Source organism: Alexandromys fortis, unplaced genomic scaffold (assembly GCF_014885135.2).
Source record: "Alexandromys fortis isolate MF-2015 unplaced genomic scaffold, M_Fortis_MF-2015_v1.1 scaffold_42, whole genome shotgun sequence".
NCBI classification, from domain to species: domain Eukaryota; kingdom Metazoa; phylum Chordata; class Mammalia; order Rodentia; family Cricetidae; genus Alexandromys; species Alexandromys fortis.
Window position 1 is genome coordinate 6,171,326 of NW_026067934.1, and position 14,835 is coordinate 6,186,160.

At 38.6% G+C, this 14,835-nt stretch overlaps 1 protein-coding gene across 3 annotated transcripts in view; it reads left to right on the top strand.

Moving 5' to 3' along the window:
- Fbxo11 (F-box protein 11) overlaps window positions 1-14,835 on the top strand; it is a 77,047-nt gene that overhangs the window by 60,853 nt on the left and 1,359 nt on the right. For 2 of the 3 annotated variants that reach the window (XM_050145972.1, XM_050145973.1), the window contains exons 12-22: window positions 3,680-3,897; window positions 5,801-5,886; window positions 7,134-7,228; window positions 8,530-8,652; window positions 8,747-8,832; window positions 9,800-9,876; window positions 9,963-10,106; window positions 12,700-12,810; window positions 13,839-13,946; window positions 14,180-14,288; window positions 14,687-14,785. In XM_050145972.1, coding sequence (XP_050001929.1) covers window positions 3,680-3,897; window positions 5,801-5,886; window positions 7,134-7,228; window positions 8,530-8,652; window positions 8,747-8,832; window positions 9,800-9,876; window positions 9,963-10,106; window positions 12,700-12,810; window positions 13,839-13,946; window positions 14,180-14,288; window positions 14,687-14,785 — 1,256 coding nt within the window. Of the gene's footprint in view, window positions 1-3,679; window positions 3,898-5,800; window positions 5,887-7,133; window positions 7,229-8,529; window positions 8,653-8,746; window positions 8,833-9,799; window positions 9,877-9,962; window positions 10,107-12,699; window positions 12,856-12,907; window positions 13,811-13,838; window positions 13,947-14,179; window positions 14,289-14,686; window positions 14,786-14,835 lie in introns of those variants that run through there. The other variant, XM_050145974.1, reaches the window with a different exon arrangement.

A 14,835-nucleotide genomic window follows, 5' to 3' on the forward strand; every position in this document is an offset into this window, starting at 1 on the left:
TATACTTTTCAACTAGCTTCATCCCATCACTTATAAATCTTTTGGGGATTTGGTTTGGTTTTTTTGAGATAGTGTCTCACTTATTTAGCCTTGGCTGACTTGAAACTCACTCTGTAGACCAGACTGGCCCTTGAACTCACAGAGATCCACCTGCTTCTGCCTCCTGAGCACCCTTTTATTTTTTTTTAAATGTATATAGGTATTTGTCTATGTGTGTCTGTTTATCACATGTGTGCAGTACTCACATGGTCCAGAAAAGGATGCCATCCCCTAGAATTAGAGTTACAGACAGTTATGAGCTACCATCTGTGTGCTGGGAATTGAACCATTGCCCTCTGTAAGAACAACCAGTGCTCTTGATAAGCTGTCTCTCCAACTCTATATATTGTTTTGTAAATGTTGAAAACATCTTGTTCTTACAGCTGTTGGTCTGTATTTACTTTGTATTTGTTTATTATCCTTCCCATGCCCCTTGACTCTCCATTCTGAATTTTACATTCTGGTTCATTTATTCTTGATAAGAGTCTGGGTTTTGTCAGCTAGCCTTTTTCCCCCTTCCTTCTTAGAACTTAATGGTTTGGAGCTTGAATTTCTGCCCCTTGAAAATGCCTGTTGTTGTTACCTTTGAACTCAGTGAAGTATGCAGTTGGGTCATCTTTCTCTAATATATTATGCCGTCTTCCTTCCTCTTTAGCATCCTTGTGGTTGAGAACTTTTGCTTTCTTTCTGGCACTGGTTTGCTTTTATCTATATTCATATGTTGGTTTTATTGCTGTTTTCCAGTTTTCCTGATTTTTTTTTTTTTAAAAACCTTAGTTTTCTGTTTTCTATAGAAACTTGGCTCTTTCTACTATTGATATTACTCTTCCTTTCCTTTAAGTGTTCTGTGGCTTTCTGAAGTCTGCAGTCCCTTCATTCCCATTGTTTGATATAATTCTCTTACTTTATTTTGTGGTGTTCATTTTTAATTTTAACATTTTTTAAATGAAACAATTCTAATATACACAGAAGTAGAGAAAATAATGTCCCGAATCCTGATGTGCCCACAAATACCATTTAGTTCACGCTGCCTCGTTGTTTACGTGTTCCTTTCCTTATACTCTGGATTATTTTGAAACAGAATTGAACATTACCAGGACTGGTAAAATCCAGACAGCATTATTTTGTAAATATTTTAGCATTTATCTTTGAAAAGCTAGCATTCTGGGGCCAATATTATGGCTTAGTGGTAGGAACATATGAAGCCCTGGGATTTTCACCAGCGTCAGAGTTTTTCCTCTACAAACCCCAGTATCGAGTGTGACTCTCAAAAAGTGAGATGGCTCAGTTGGTGAATGACGGCTTGCTGTGCAAGCCAAGCATGAGGACTTGAGGACGATCCCCAATGCTTTTTTTGTTTAACAAAACAGTTGTAGTGGTGACCTGGTGACCGACCCGTGCTAGGCAATCCTGAGGAAGAAGAGACAGGAGGACCCTACAGCCAGACAACATGCAGGTCCCAGTGACAGACCCTGCCTCAAAAAAGGAGATAGGTTTCTTAAGAGTTCTGTGTTTGTGCATGGGGGGGGGGGGGATGTAACACGCACACACAAACGGATTTTTTTTTTAAAGAATAAATAACAATATTTCCTTCTTCAAATCTATTGTCAGTATTTACAGTTTGGGGATGTTTCCCCTTTGTTTTTATTTTTTTAAATAATTTATTTTTATTTTATTTGCATTGGTATTTTCCCTGCATGTTTATCTATGTGTGGAATCAGACACAGCTGTTAGCTGCCTTATGGGTGCTGGGAACAGAACCCGGGACCTCTGGAAGAGCAGCAGTCAGTGCTCTTAACCGCTGAGCTGTCTCTCCAGCCCCCCCCCCCCCCCCCCCCCGTTTTTACTTTAGTGCACTGAAGAATATTAATTCATTTGGAATTAGAACTGAAAATGTGAGTCACCATGCCCAGTTTGAAGACTTAATCTTTGTATGATAATGATTAAAGGAGAGTTGCCAAATTGTAATAGAATTTTGAAACACTTATTCCAAATTTCTGAACTTAAACTTTGACAGGTTGAATCTTCATTTCTTGAATTTAAATCTGACTCTCATCCTTTCACTTCTCATCACTTTAAATAGGTCATTCTGAGGTAATATTAGTTTAGTGTCTTCTTTTTCCAGAGGATGCAACATTTTGCATATGTCTTATAAATTATAATTTGGGTTATAGGTGTTGATTTCAATGAAAATAGCCCTTTTCTTGGTGGGTCTTTTTTGTTGTTGTTTTTTTCTCCAATCTTTTCCATTTCCTTAAAGGCAGTGTTCTGCTGTGTAGCATAGGCTGGCCTTGAACTCAAGGTCCCCTTGCCTTGTTCTCCTGAGGTCTGGAACTAAAAGCAGGCACCACTATACTTTGGCTCTTTTTTTTTAATTTGGAAAGGTTTCGCGTGAGTCTCTTGCATATCTTTCTTTGTGATAATAAAGATGGTTTTACACCAAAAATTACAATTAGCGCTTTTGTGGTTTTATGTTACAAAGCAGTGCTCTGTACAAATTCATTTTACAGTTTGGCTTTACTGAACCATTTTATGTTTATACTGGAGTTGTAGCTTAACAAAATAGATGCATTTTTTACACTGTTTTAAAGCAAAATATGCCTCGTTCCATTGGTTTAGGATGAATGAACCTTTTGTTTTTTCTAATGCTTTTTGAAACAGGGTCTTATGTACCCCAGGCTGATCTCAAACATCTTACATAGCCAAGGCTGACCTTGAACTCTACGTCCTCCTGTCTCTGCCTGCCAAGTGCTAGGGTCATAGGCCACAATATTTAACAGTTGGTTTTAGGTCAGTGTTTTGTTTATTACTACTGGTTTTGAGACTAGGCTTCTCTGATGCAGGTTAGCAGGAACTGCTGGGATCAGATTATGTAATCCTCTTGCATCAGCCTCCAAGGTAGCTAGGGTTGGATGCTGAGCCCATTGTGCCTAACTGCAGGTCTTTTAGAAGGTTGAGCCCTTGTGCCTAACTGCAGGTCTTTTAGAAGGTTGAGCCCTTGTGCCTAACTGCAGGTTTTTTTAGAAGGTTGAGCCCTTGTGCCTAACTGTAAGTCATCTTTTAGAAAGTGATTTATGAAGCTGTTTTTCCTTTTCTCTTTTTCAAGCATAATAGGCATTTTATTTTCCCCACCCTCAAACCAGTTGTTAAATTTTAATTGATATGTACAAGTGTTTTGTCTCTGCGTATGTATATGCACCAGATGCATGCCTAGTGCCCACAGAGCCCAGAAAACATTATTGGATCTCCTGGAACTTGAGTAAAATACATGTTTGTGAAACACCACATAAGTGCTGGGAACTCAGCCCAGGTTCTCTGCAGGAAGAGCAGGTGTTCCTAACCATTGTGCCATCTCTCCAGCCTCAAATTGTTGATATTTTTAAGACAATAAACATGTATTTTCTTTAATGACGTCAGCCTTTTGTTAAAAGGATAATACATATTAATTAGGTAAGTGGTTACATTTATTGAATAGTTCTTTATGTTTTTCTTTCCTACCATTGAATGCATTTACAATAATTAGACAATTTGTATTGTTTCTGTATTATCATTTGAACATTAATATATTTCTTTTTCTTTTTTTTGTCATTTCTATTCAGAAAGTATCCTTTACATACAGACTTTAACTCATGTTTTTCAGGGTTACTTTGAAAGTTGCAACATACACAGAAACAGGATAGCAGGCTTTGAAGTGAAAGCCTATGCTAATCCCACAGTGGTTCGATGTGAAATTCACCATGGGCAGACTGGAGGAATATATGTCCATGAGAAAGGAAGAGGACAGTTTATAGAGAATAAAATCTATGCAAACAACTTCGCAGGAGTATGGATTACCTCAAATAGTGACCCAACAATAAGGTATTTGCATCATTACAGATACAGGTTGGGTTTATTTTGCTTTGGGGGTTTTGTTTGTTTGTTTTTACATCTGAGAAAAGATGCTGAACTTAACTCTTAAAAAATATATTGGGGGAGGGGGCGCTGGAGAGATGGCTCAGTGGTTAAGAGCATTGCCTGCTCTTCCAAAGGTCCTGAGTTCAATTCCCAGCAACCACGTGGTGGCTCACAACCATCTGTATTGAGGTCTGGTGCCCTCTTCTGGCCTGCAAGCATACACACAGAATATTGTATACAAAATAAATAAATATTTTAATATATATATATATATATTGGGGGAGCTCTGGCTGCTCTCCCAAAAGACCCACATTCAATTCCCAGCACCCACATGGCTGTATGTAACCCAGTTCCAGGGAATCTGACACCTTCATACCAAATGCACATAAAAAAGTTAAATAAAAATACCCATATATACATATACAGAGAGAGAGAGAGAGAGAGAGAGAGAGATGGCTCACTGGCTCCTCTTCCAGAAGACCCAGGTTTAAGTCCCAGCACCCACATGGCAGGTCACAATTGCCTGTAACTCCAGTTCCAGGGCATTTGACACCCACACACAGGCATACATGTAGGAAAACATAGATAACGTTTATAGGTGTTAGCACAGGTTATTAACTGCCCATGTTATAGGTTATTAAATAGGTCTATAACTGTCTTAGAACATAAATGCCTTTATCTTTTTTTTTTTTTTTTTAAATGAAAGACAGCAAATAATGTGCTTTAGTACCCTAATTATCTCAAAGATACTAGGACAAGGAGACTAAGAGTCTCTAAAAGCTTTTGGCCCACTCTGGTCACAGTAAGAAAGCAAACAAACTGAAAGCAAGTCTTAAAAGCATCATTGGTCAGCCCTGTAGTACAAAGCTATTTTAATTTAATCAGAGCATGGGGTCTCTGGTCTCCTTGTATATTTGGCTGGCCTCAAATTTTATGTAGACCAGGCTACCCTTGAACTCACAGAGGTCCATCTGCCTTTGCCTCCTGAGTGCTGGGATTAAAGGTGTGTACTACCATGCCCAGCTGATTTATTTTTAATTATCAAGTTGTCTGTTGATTTTATGAAAATGTATAGACAAAAATTTCTTTTCTGCCTGGTCCCACAGCCATTAGGTCCCAAAGAAATACACAGAGGCATACATTAATTATAAACTGTATGGCCTGTTGCTCAGGCTTATTATTAACTAGATCTCACAACTTAAATTAACCTATAATTCTTATCTATGTGTAGCCATGTGGCTTGGTACCTTTTTTCAGAAAGGCATTCTCATCTTGCTTCCTCTGTGTCTGGGTAGTGACTGACTCTCTGCCTTCCCTAGGCTGGTTGCCCTGCCTATAAAAATATATTGCTAATATTCACCACATGTTTCTAAAACAGCTAAAAGAAATTGTTTTGAGGTTTTCAAGGAAATGTTTTAAAATACTATTTTGGAGTTGGGTATGGTAGCAAACACCTGTATTCCCATTGCTTGGGATTCAGAGGGTGGAAGAGCCCTACAAGTTTGGGGCCAACCTGTCTGCATAATGAGACTGTCTGAAAAAGTTAAAACCAAATCAAAACAGGAAAAAATATTATTTGGAATCTTCGGATATAGCTCAGAACTTACCCAGCAATATAGAAGGCCCTAGATTAGTTCAACACTGCAGAATAAACATACATACATACATGCGTTTTCATCTTAAATAATAAGAGAATTTTGAAATATCAGGTAGCTTATTTGGGTTTTTGTTTGTTTTGTAAATTGACAAACTAAGTTTCTGAATATAGAAGCTAAATGATTTTTCATGTTACCATGGATGATCTTATAATTGTCTAAAACAAATTTTGTTAAGTATATGACTTTTTAAAAATTTATTTACATTATAGGGGGAATTCTATATTTAATGGAAATCAAGGAGGAGTTTACATCTTTGGCGATGGACGAGGACTTATTGAAGGAAATGACATTTATGGTAAGCATGTGATTTTGTTGTATAAAAGTTAGACGTTAGCTTTTTTCTCATGTGTGCACCAGACACATACAGGTTTATTGAATGAAGGAGAGTACAGATGAGGCAGGCTCAGTTCTTGGCCTCTACTTTCCTCATGGCTGCCTGTACATTGTTCAACTCCTTGTTTCCTCTGGATGTGTGTCCCACGTTCTTGATAAACTTCAATACCTGCTTGTCCTTGGAGATCTTGAGCAGTTCCATAGTGCACTAGAGTATGAAGTCACATCCTGCCAGATCATGTCCTATATAAACTTGGTATGATTGGTGAGATGCCATGGAGTCAGCTGTGCCTCAACTTGCCGTACACTTTATTACTTTGTGGCCTTGTAGAAGCCCACAGCCATGCTGTAGTGCAGAGCTCTGGCTCTTGAACTCGCAAGGACTAGGACAGTAAAACTAGCCTACCTTCTTCACGTCAGCAGGAGACTGTTCTGAAATTATCTAAGGGAGAGAACTGATCTAGTTCCTTTAAAGTCTCAATGAAGGGGCTAGAGCGATGGCTCAGTGATTAAGAGCATCTGTTCTTGAGAAGACCCAGGTTCAAGTTCCAGCACCTACAACTATCTCTAACTCCATATCCAGGGTGTATATGATACACAAACATTCAAGAGAACAAAATACTCACACACACACAAACAAAACAATAATATATCTTTTTAAAAAGAATAAATTCTCAAAGATTATTCTCTAGTATTTAAACATTTAATGTTGTATATGCAAAGCACTAAGCCAAATACCACAGGAAAATAGAAATAAGACCCTAGTCTTAAGGAATATGTATGACTTTTTTTTACATTCACTAAATCACTAAATATCTAATAATAAACAGTTTTGTTTGAAGTTTAGTCTACTTTGAGCTCAGTAGAGAAGGGAAGTACTTCTCACTGAAACTTTTATTTAGCAACTGATTAAATACCTGTGTGCCAGACACAGTTCTACGAGATACATAATATTAAATATGTCTAGTTGCTAATCAGTACACAGGCATGAAGAATTTAAAATACTGACTCAAATTCACATTGGAAATGAATATTTGGTAACCTGGCTTGACCTCTAATCTAACTGCAACAGTTCTACATCTACTATATTCTAGTCCTATTGGTGTTGTCTTGTAATGCTCACTAAAAATCTAGTAGATGAATTGTTAGTATTGCTTGATGTACTACTAGACTCTAAACATTGACATTGTAAATTTTATTTTCAAATAGGCAATGCATTAGCAGGAATTCAGATTAGGACAAACAGCTGTCCTATTGTTCGACATAACAAAATTCATGATGGGCAACACGGTGGGATTTATGTGGTAAGTTAATGTATATACTTATGTAAACCCTTGTATGAAGTCAAGGCCCGCGGCTAGGGATCTGCTTCATTGGTAGAGTGCTTAGCTAGAGAGAGCAGGTTTCGTTTCCATCACCACTTAAACCCAGCCTAGTAGCCCAAGCCTATATAATCCCAGAATTTGGAAGAGGCAGGAGGATCAGAAGTTCAAGTGTAATTGTCAGCTATATAAGCAAAAATCAAGATTAGCCTGGACAGCATGAGAACCCGACTCAAAAAACAGGAGAGAAAGAAGGAGAAAAGTACAAAAAGTGACTCATTGATGCCTACACATATGCTCTTGGCTACATCTTCTAAATGCCTCTGTTTGTCTTAACTCCCATGTTCAAGCCTTACGTTAAAATACTATTAAAGCCGGGCAGTGGTGGCACACGCCTTTAATCCCAGCACTCGGGAGGCAGAGGCAGGCAGATCTCTGGTCTAGAAGAGCTAGTTCCAGGACAGGAACCAAAAACTATGGAGAAACCCTGTCTCGAAAAATCAAAAAATAAATAAATTAATTAATTAAATACTATTAAATTACCAACCCTTTCATGGGGGGGCGAGGGAGGGAGGGGACTGGTGGCAGCTGGGTGTGTTGGCCTATAATTCCAGCACAGAGCTAGGACAGGAGAATCAGGGCAGGGGCTGCATGGTGGCATTGGTGACAGTGCACTTGCCCTACAAGCATAATAACTTGAGTTTGATAAAAGTATTTAAAAAAAAATAAAAGGAGCTAAAAATCTGTTTTAAAGAAAAATGGCCATTCACACCTTTAATCCCAGCGGCAGAGGCAGGTGTCTCTGAGTTCAGACTAGTCTACTTAAGGAGTTCCAGCCCACATGTCTCAAGCTGGAAGGACAGTTTGGGGCCCAGTGAGATGGATGGTGCAGCTGTTAAAGGCACTTGTACAAGCTTGACTTTAGAAAAGTCCAGGGCAAGGCCTGTGGGGTAGCTGGGCCCCCTGGAACCCATGTAAAAAGGTAGGAGAGAACTGACTCCACAGAGCTGTGTCATGGCATGTGCACACCCTCACACATCATGCACACACACAGTAAATAACAAAGATTTTTAAAGACCAGGGGAGAAAAGAATGATGGAAGGTACTGCTTAGTAGTAAAGCGTATTCCTAGCATTCATGAGCCCTAGGTTCAGTTACCAGTGCTAGAAAAGTTTTCATCATTTCCTTACCTACCTGCTGTTGGCAGAACTGTTTCAGGGAGGCCCATCTTCAGATTCTGCTCTAGACAGCATATACTGTAACCAGTTTTATCTTCTGTTCAGCATGAAAAGGGACAAGGTGTAATAGAAGAGAATGAAGTTTACAGCAATACTCTGGCTGGAGTCTGGGTGACAACTGGCAGCACACCAGTACTGAGAAGAAATCGGATACACAGTGGCAAGCAGGCAAGATCACTTACTTGGTCTTCTTTGGGTCACTACTGTTTGTTTTTTAAAAAGTATCATTTGAAAAAATTGTTTTCTTTCCCTTCCAATTTAGGTTGGTGTTTATTTTTATGACAATGGACACGGTGTGCTAGAAGATAATGACATCTATAATCATATGTATTCAGGGGTTCAGATAAGGTAAATGTTTTCTTGGCTTCTTTTGTGAAGGACTTGGGAGTACGCAGACTGTGAAAAATTGTTCGTTTTAATGATCAGTCACTCTGTAATGTGTATTCATATTCTGTTCGCACTTGTAGCTTTTCTTGATCAGGAGTTGATAACATAGGCCAGAAGAGCTAGCTCATTTCCCTGTTCTGCAATTTAGAGCAGTTCAGCTGCTACCTACTCTTATCCCTATGTCTGGCATGTCATTGGCATTCGGTAAAATGGAAACTTCTACTTTTATGCTTTGTTTTTAAAAACTCACTATGGATACCAGTCTGCTAATACCTACCTCTGCCTGCACAGTACTAGTGCTGGGATTCAATACATGCATCACATGTCCAGCATAAATTTTTATATTGCATCTGTAATACTTTATGAAACTACAAGTCTTTGGGTGTGGTTGTTTAACTTTGGTTTTTGTGACAGGGTCTCTAGACCATGCTTGTTTCAAACTCACAAATATCTGCCTCCCAAATTTTGGGATTAAAGGTATATGTCACTCACCATGCCTGTCCCTAGAATCCTAAGAGTCTCAATGATTATAAATTCATCCTTTAACTTCATTCATATATGAAGAGATATAAAGTCATAGAACTTCAGCTTAGCTTATAGAGCTCTGTAGTGATAATCTATAGCAGAATAATACAAGGTGAAGTTCTATGGGAAAAACAAGATTAATCAAACCATTTATAAAGAATTTTTATTTTGGGTATGCATATGGGCAGGTATATGTGCAAAGGCACAGAAGTGGAGTTCAGAGAAAACTTTCACCCCAGTTCGGCTTCCCCCATGTGGTTTCAGGTCATTAGCATTGCTGTCAGGTGCTAAGCCATGTCACTGGCCTGTTGGCTCATTCTTGCCGTGATTAGTGATGCTTGTCAGTTATAGAAGAGTTACTGAATGCGAATGATTGACTTAAATGGTATTTTCTTATCCATAGGACTGGAAGCAACCCTAAAATTAGACGCAACAAAATTTGGGGAGGACAGAATGGTGGAATTCTTGTTTATAATTCTGGTATGTTTAATCCAACATCTTTTTCTGTGTTAATAAACTTTAGAAATATGCTTTCTAAATAATGTACCTAAATTTTACATTTATAGGTCTAGGCTGTATAGAAGACAATGAAATATTTGACAATGCAATGGCTGGAGTCTGGATTAAGACAGATAGTAATCCTACACTAAGAAGAAATAAAATCCATGATGGAAGAGATGGTGGCATCTGTATATTTAATGGGGGTCGAGGTATTGTTGTTAATTTTGCATTAGTAAAAAACCCAGTTTTCTGTTGTTCTTCTATATCTTTAATGATCAGTGACACTGCCAACTAAAATGTTACAAATGGATGAACGTTTTCCTTATTTTTAGATGGTTAGGAAACTAGTGCCTAGAATTAAATAAATGAATATGTAAAGTATTTCCATCTTTTGTAACTACCTTGACTCTGTGCCAGTTGTCAGTAAAGCTTTTTGAAAGTAGAGTTGCACATCCTCACTCTGGTCCGTTTATTATTCTAATAAACATTAAATCAAGTTACAGGAGTAGATGTGACAAATAAGTATGTAAAATACATGCAACTCTTTATAGCAAACGTGTTGATTTTGTAACTGTTGGAGAACTAAATTAACAAAGCCAACTTGATCCTGGTCCATAAAGCCAGCCCAGTTTGCCTTGAAGCATTAGTCCTACATTGGTCACCCTTGCAGAGGAAATGTTCAGAGACTGTGAGACAGTGCTGAGAGCAAAGCACAGTTCCTACAATGTCAACAACCCAACACCCAAAATTCTGTATTACCCAGCATGAAAGAAATATACCAGCACTTGAGATACTATAATAGCAGTGATGTAAACTCTCAAAGAGGTTAGATTTAATAATTCAAAATTGGCATGCTGATAGTCTTTTATAAATACAGTGAGGACAAGCCAACTGTAGTGGCCTACACCTCTAGTCTCAGCACTTTGAAGTTTTAATCAGAAGCACCATAAGCCTGTGATTTAGTGGAAACTGTCTCCAGAAAGTGTGAGCGCCAGGCAGTGGTGCACACCTTTAATCCCAGCACTTGAGGCAGAAACAGGTGGGTTTCTGTGATTTCGAGGCCAGCCTGGTCTACAACTAGTTCCAGGACAGCCAGGACACAGAAAAACCCTGTTTTGGTGGTGGTGGGTCGGGGGAGATAAGATGTACAGAGGGGCTGGTTTTAATTGTGGGGTATTAAGCAAAAGTTCTTACAGTAAAATGAGCTATCTCAAAATACTCAACTGGTAGAGGGAGGGCTTTCCAAGTATAATTGTTTGCCTTTGACCTATTTTGTCATACCTCATTGAATATTTGTACCAAGCACTGGTAGCTAAAGACCATAAATATGATAACCATAAAATCTACAATTAAATGGAAAGGCACATTGTTTACAAAATCTGAGGGAAACTGAAATGGTTTAGAAGGTGCAAGAAGTGAAGAGAGCTGAGGGTGGCTAAGAGGTTTTCTATGTGCAGTGGGGGTTTTAACTGTCTTCACAGCATTAGAGAGCTATGAAGACAGCAGTGTATAGAGGTGCTTGTGCACAAGCCTGAGGACCTGAATTTAGTCCCCATATCCCACAAGGTAGCCCAAGACCTCAACATACACACACCTACATTCATATACATTTTCAATAAATGAGTGAAGACAAGCAAGCCGGTTAGAAGGAGGGACTTGGTGTAATATAGGCGAGAAGTTAAGAATACATGAACAAAGATTATAAGGGCTGTATGTCTAAAAAGGGTAGGAATGGGGTGGGAGAGATGGCTCAGTGATTAATACTATCTGTTCCTGCAGAGGACCTGGGTTCAAGTCCCAGCATATACATGGTGGATCTCTCTGTTAATGTCCATGTTAGACCTCTCTGAGCACCAGGCTTGCATATGGCACACAAAAATACAGACAAAATTGGAGGGAATGTGTTGGTGTTCAGTTGTAGATTGGGTTAATACAATTAACACTGCAAAGAGAAAGATGAGAGAACATTGCAGTGAGATACAATGCAGTGCCCGGAAATAGTAGAGGTCAAATGTCTACTTTCTGGAAACAAAAACACCCGTGTATAATTACTTACTGTACCAAAAACAGATAGTGGTCTTACTATGAAAGTCTGCACACCACTTGCATGCCTGATATTTACAGAGGACAGAGGAGGGCTTTGGATCCCCTGAAACTGGAGTTAGAAGTGGTTTATAAGCCACCATATGGTGTTGGGAATCAAACCCAAGACTTCTGAAAAAGCAGCCAGCTCTCTTAACTGCTGAGACATCTCTTCAGCACCCAAAAACAGGTTGTCCATGTAATAACTGTTAGTAGTGTACTTTACCGTGAAAGTAATTTACCAACTCATACCTAGTTATACAAGTATTTGAAGGATGAAGTCCTTGGCCCTTGCATAGTGGTGTAAGGTGTGAAAACCTCACAGAGGAAGTGACAGAACGAAAAAGAGTGCAAGGCATTCCAGGAATAATATGAAACAAAGGTTCACAAATGCACAGTAACGTAGTCAGTCAGACAGGACAAATCAACTGTGCGAGTTGGTTTCAGACCATTCAGAAATTAGTTTTATGAACAGAGAAAGAGCGTGTCAGACAGGAATGAGGAAAATGACCAGAAGTCTATAAATTATAATATAGTTATTAAGAAACAGGAGGGAGCCAGATACCATGAGATGCTAGTCAAGTTAGCCCCTATATGCTCTAGGCATGATGATGGTACATGCCTGTAACTCAGGAGGCCAACCCTGGGCTACATCGTAAGACCCTGTTTCAACAATGTTTGCTGTATACGTTAGCTTTAATCTGAGTATTTTAATTATAGGTCTCCTTGAAGAAAACGATATTTTCAGGAACGCTCAAGCAGGTGTTCTTATCAGCACTAATAGTCATCCAGTCTTAAGGAAAAACAGAATATTTGATGGATTTGCAGCAGGTTTGTATTCTTTATCTGTGACTTATTTTAAACCTGTAATTAAAGGTTTTCTTGTATTTTATTTGGTTAGTAAGAATGAATCTATTTAAGATTCTAGGCCAACCTTTCTCTGCAACCTTGGCTGTCCTGGAATTCTCTCTGTAGACCAGGCTGTCTTAAAACTCAAGAGATCCATACCCATCTACCTTGATGTGTGCCACCACCAACCTTGCTTCAAGGAAACATTCTAACATTTGCACATTAACTGGAACAAATCTATAGCCAGGCTGGGCAGTGGTGGTGCACGTCTTTAATCCCAGCACTGAGGAAGCAGAGGCAGGTGGATCTCTGAGGCTGGCCTGGTCTATGGAGCAAATTCCAGGACAGCTAGGGCTGTTACACAGAGAAGCCCTGTCTCAAAAAAAAAAAAAGATTGGAAATACAGATAAATTTGAGTCGTGTGATTTTTAAAATATTTAAAAGTGAAAAAAATGGTTACTTTAATTACTTCAAATAACCATTTAGCAGCTTTTCTTTTTTAATATGAAAACTTTCAGCATACTTCTGGGTACTGTCCCCTTTATCCCAATCTCCCTTTATCTGTTGCACGTCTGAGTTTTTACACTCATAGGCCCTTTCTCTTTCAGTATTATTCCCCAGTTTGCTTATCCTTGTGACCATGTCACTGTCGGCAGGGAAAAGTGAACGTTACCGTTGATGATTAAAATACTTGCAGTTTGTTCTTTAGATAGTAAGCAAACTAATTTAATGTGAAACTACCAGCTTACATCCGTCCTAATTTGGAGATTATTTAAGAATAAGTGGCCAGTATAAGGTTGGTAGCGGTGCACACCCCTTTAATCCCAGTACTTTGGAGGCAGAGGCTGGTGGATCTCTATGACTTCGAGCCCAGCCTGGTCTACAGTGAGAGTTCCAGGACAGCCAGGGCTGTTAGACAGAGAAACCCTGCCTTGAAAATCCAAAAAGCAAATAACAAATGAACAGTGTAAAGTGATGATGCATCTACTTGTTTGTAAATTTCACTTCAGGTATTGAAATTACAAATCATGCAACTGCAACACTAGAAGGCAATCAAATTTTTAACAACCGATTTGGAGGCTTATTTTTAGCATCTGGTGTTAATGTGACAATGAAAGGTATGTTGGAGTCTGTTCTTCTAAGCACTCTAAAAATGGGAGTTGGAAGTCATTGTTAATTCCTTCTGTCACTTTCTACATTAGCAGCAATTTTAAGTGACCAGTTTTGAGTTTGCCTTAAGCTTGTTTTAAGAGTTGGGATATTTTACACAAAGAAAAAATATTTCTGTTCTTAGTTTCTTACATATAATTGTATCCTTGGCTAGCTGTTGAAAATACTTTTGTTTTTACAGATAACAAAATAATGAACAATCAAGATGCCATAGAAAAGGCTGTTAGTAGAGGACAATGTTTATATAAAATATCAAGTTATACCAGCTATCCCATGCATGACTTCTACAGGTATATTTCTAAATTACTTGAATACAGAAAAGTGGAAGTTAGTGATTCCCTTTAAGTTGACATCTTTTGTTCTGTTGTCACTGGGGAGGGAAAGCAGTACTTGTTAACTGATGTCATCATGTAAGTATTTACTAAGTTATAGACCAGGCTGGCCTTGAACTCACAGAAATCTACCTGTCTTTGCTTTTCAAGTGCTGGCTGGGACTGTTTTAAAGTAACATTTCTACTGTGTTATTTATAACTCAGGTTGTTCCATTTTCCTAAGACACACACAATACTACAGTTTCCTTTTGGTCTAGACTATAGCCAGCCACAGAATTCAGGTAAAGGTCATGAGTGATAAAATGCACTGTTTTAAATTCCTGACAAGCTCAGTAATACAATGTTTTGATTTTTAGATGTCATACTTGTAACACCACAGATCGAAATGCCATATGTGTGAACTGCATTAAGAAGTGCCATCAGGGACATGATGTAGAATTTATTAGACATGATAGGTACGTAGAATACTTGTTGCTATATTGCCCAGTTACTTCCCTTCACTTTG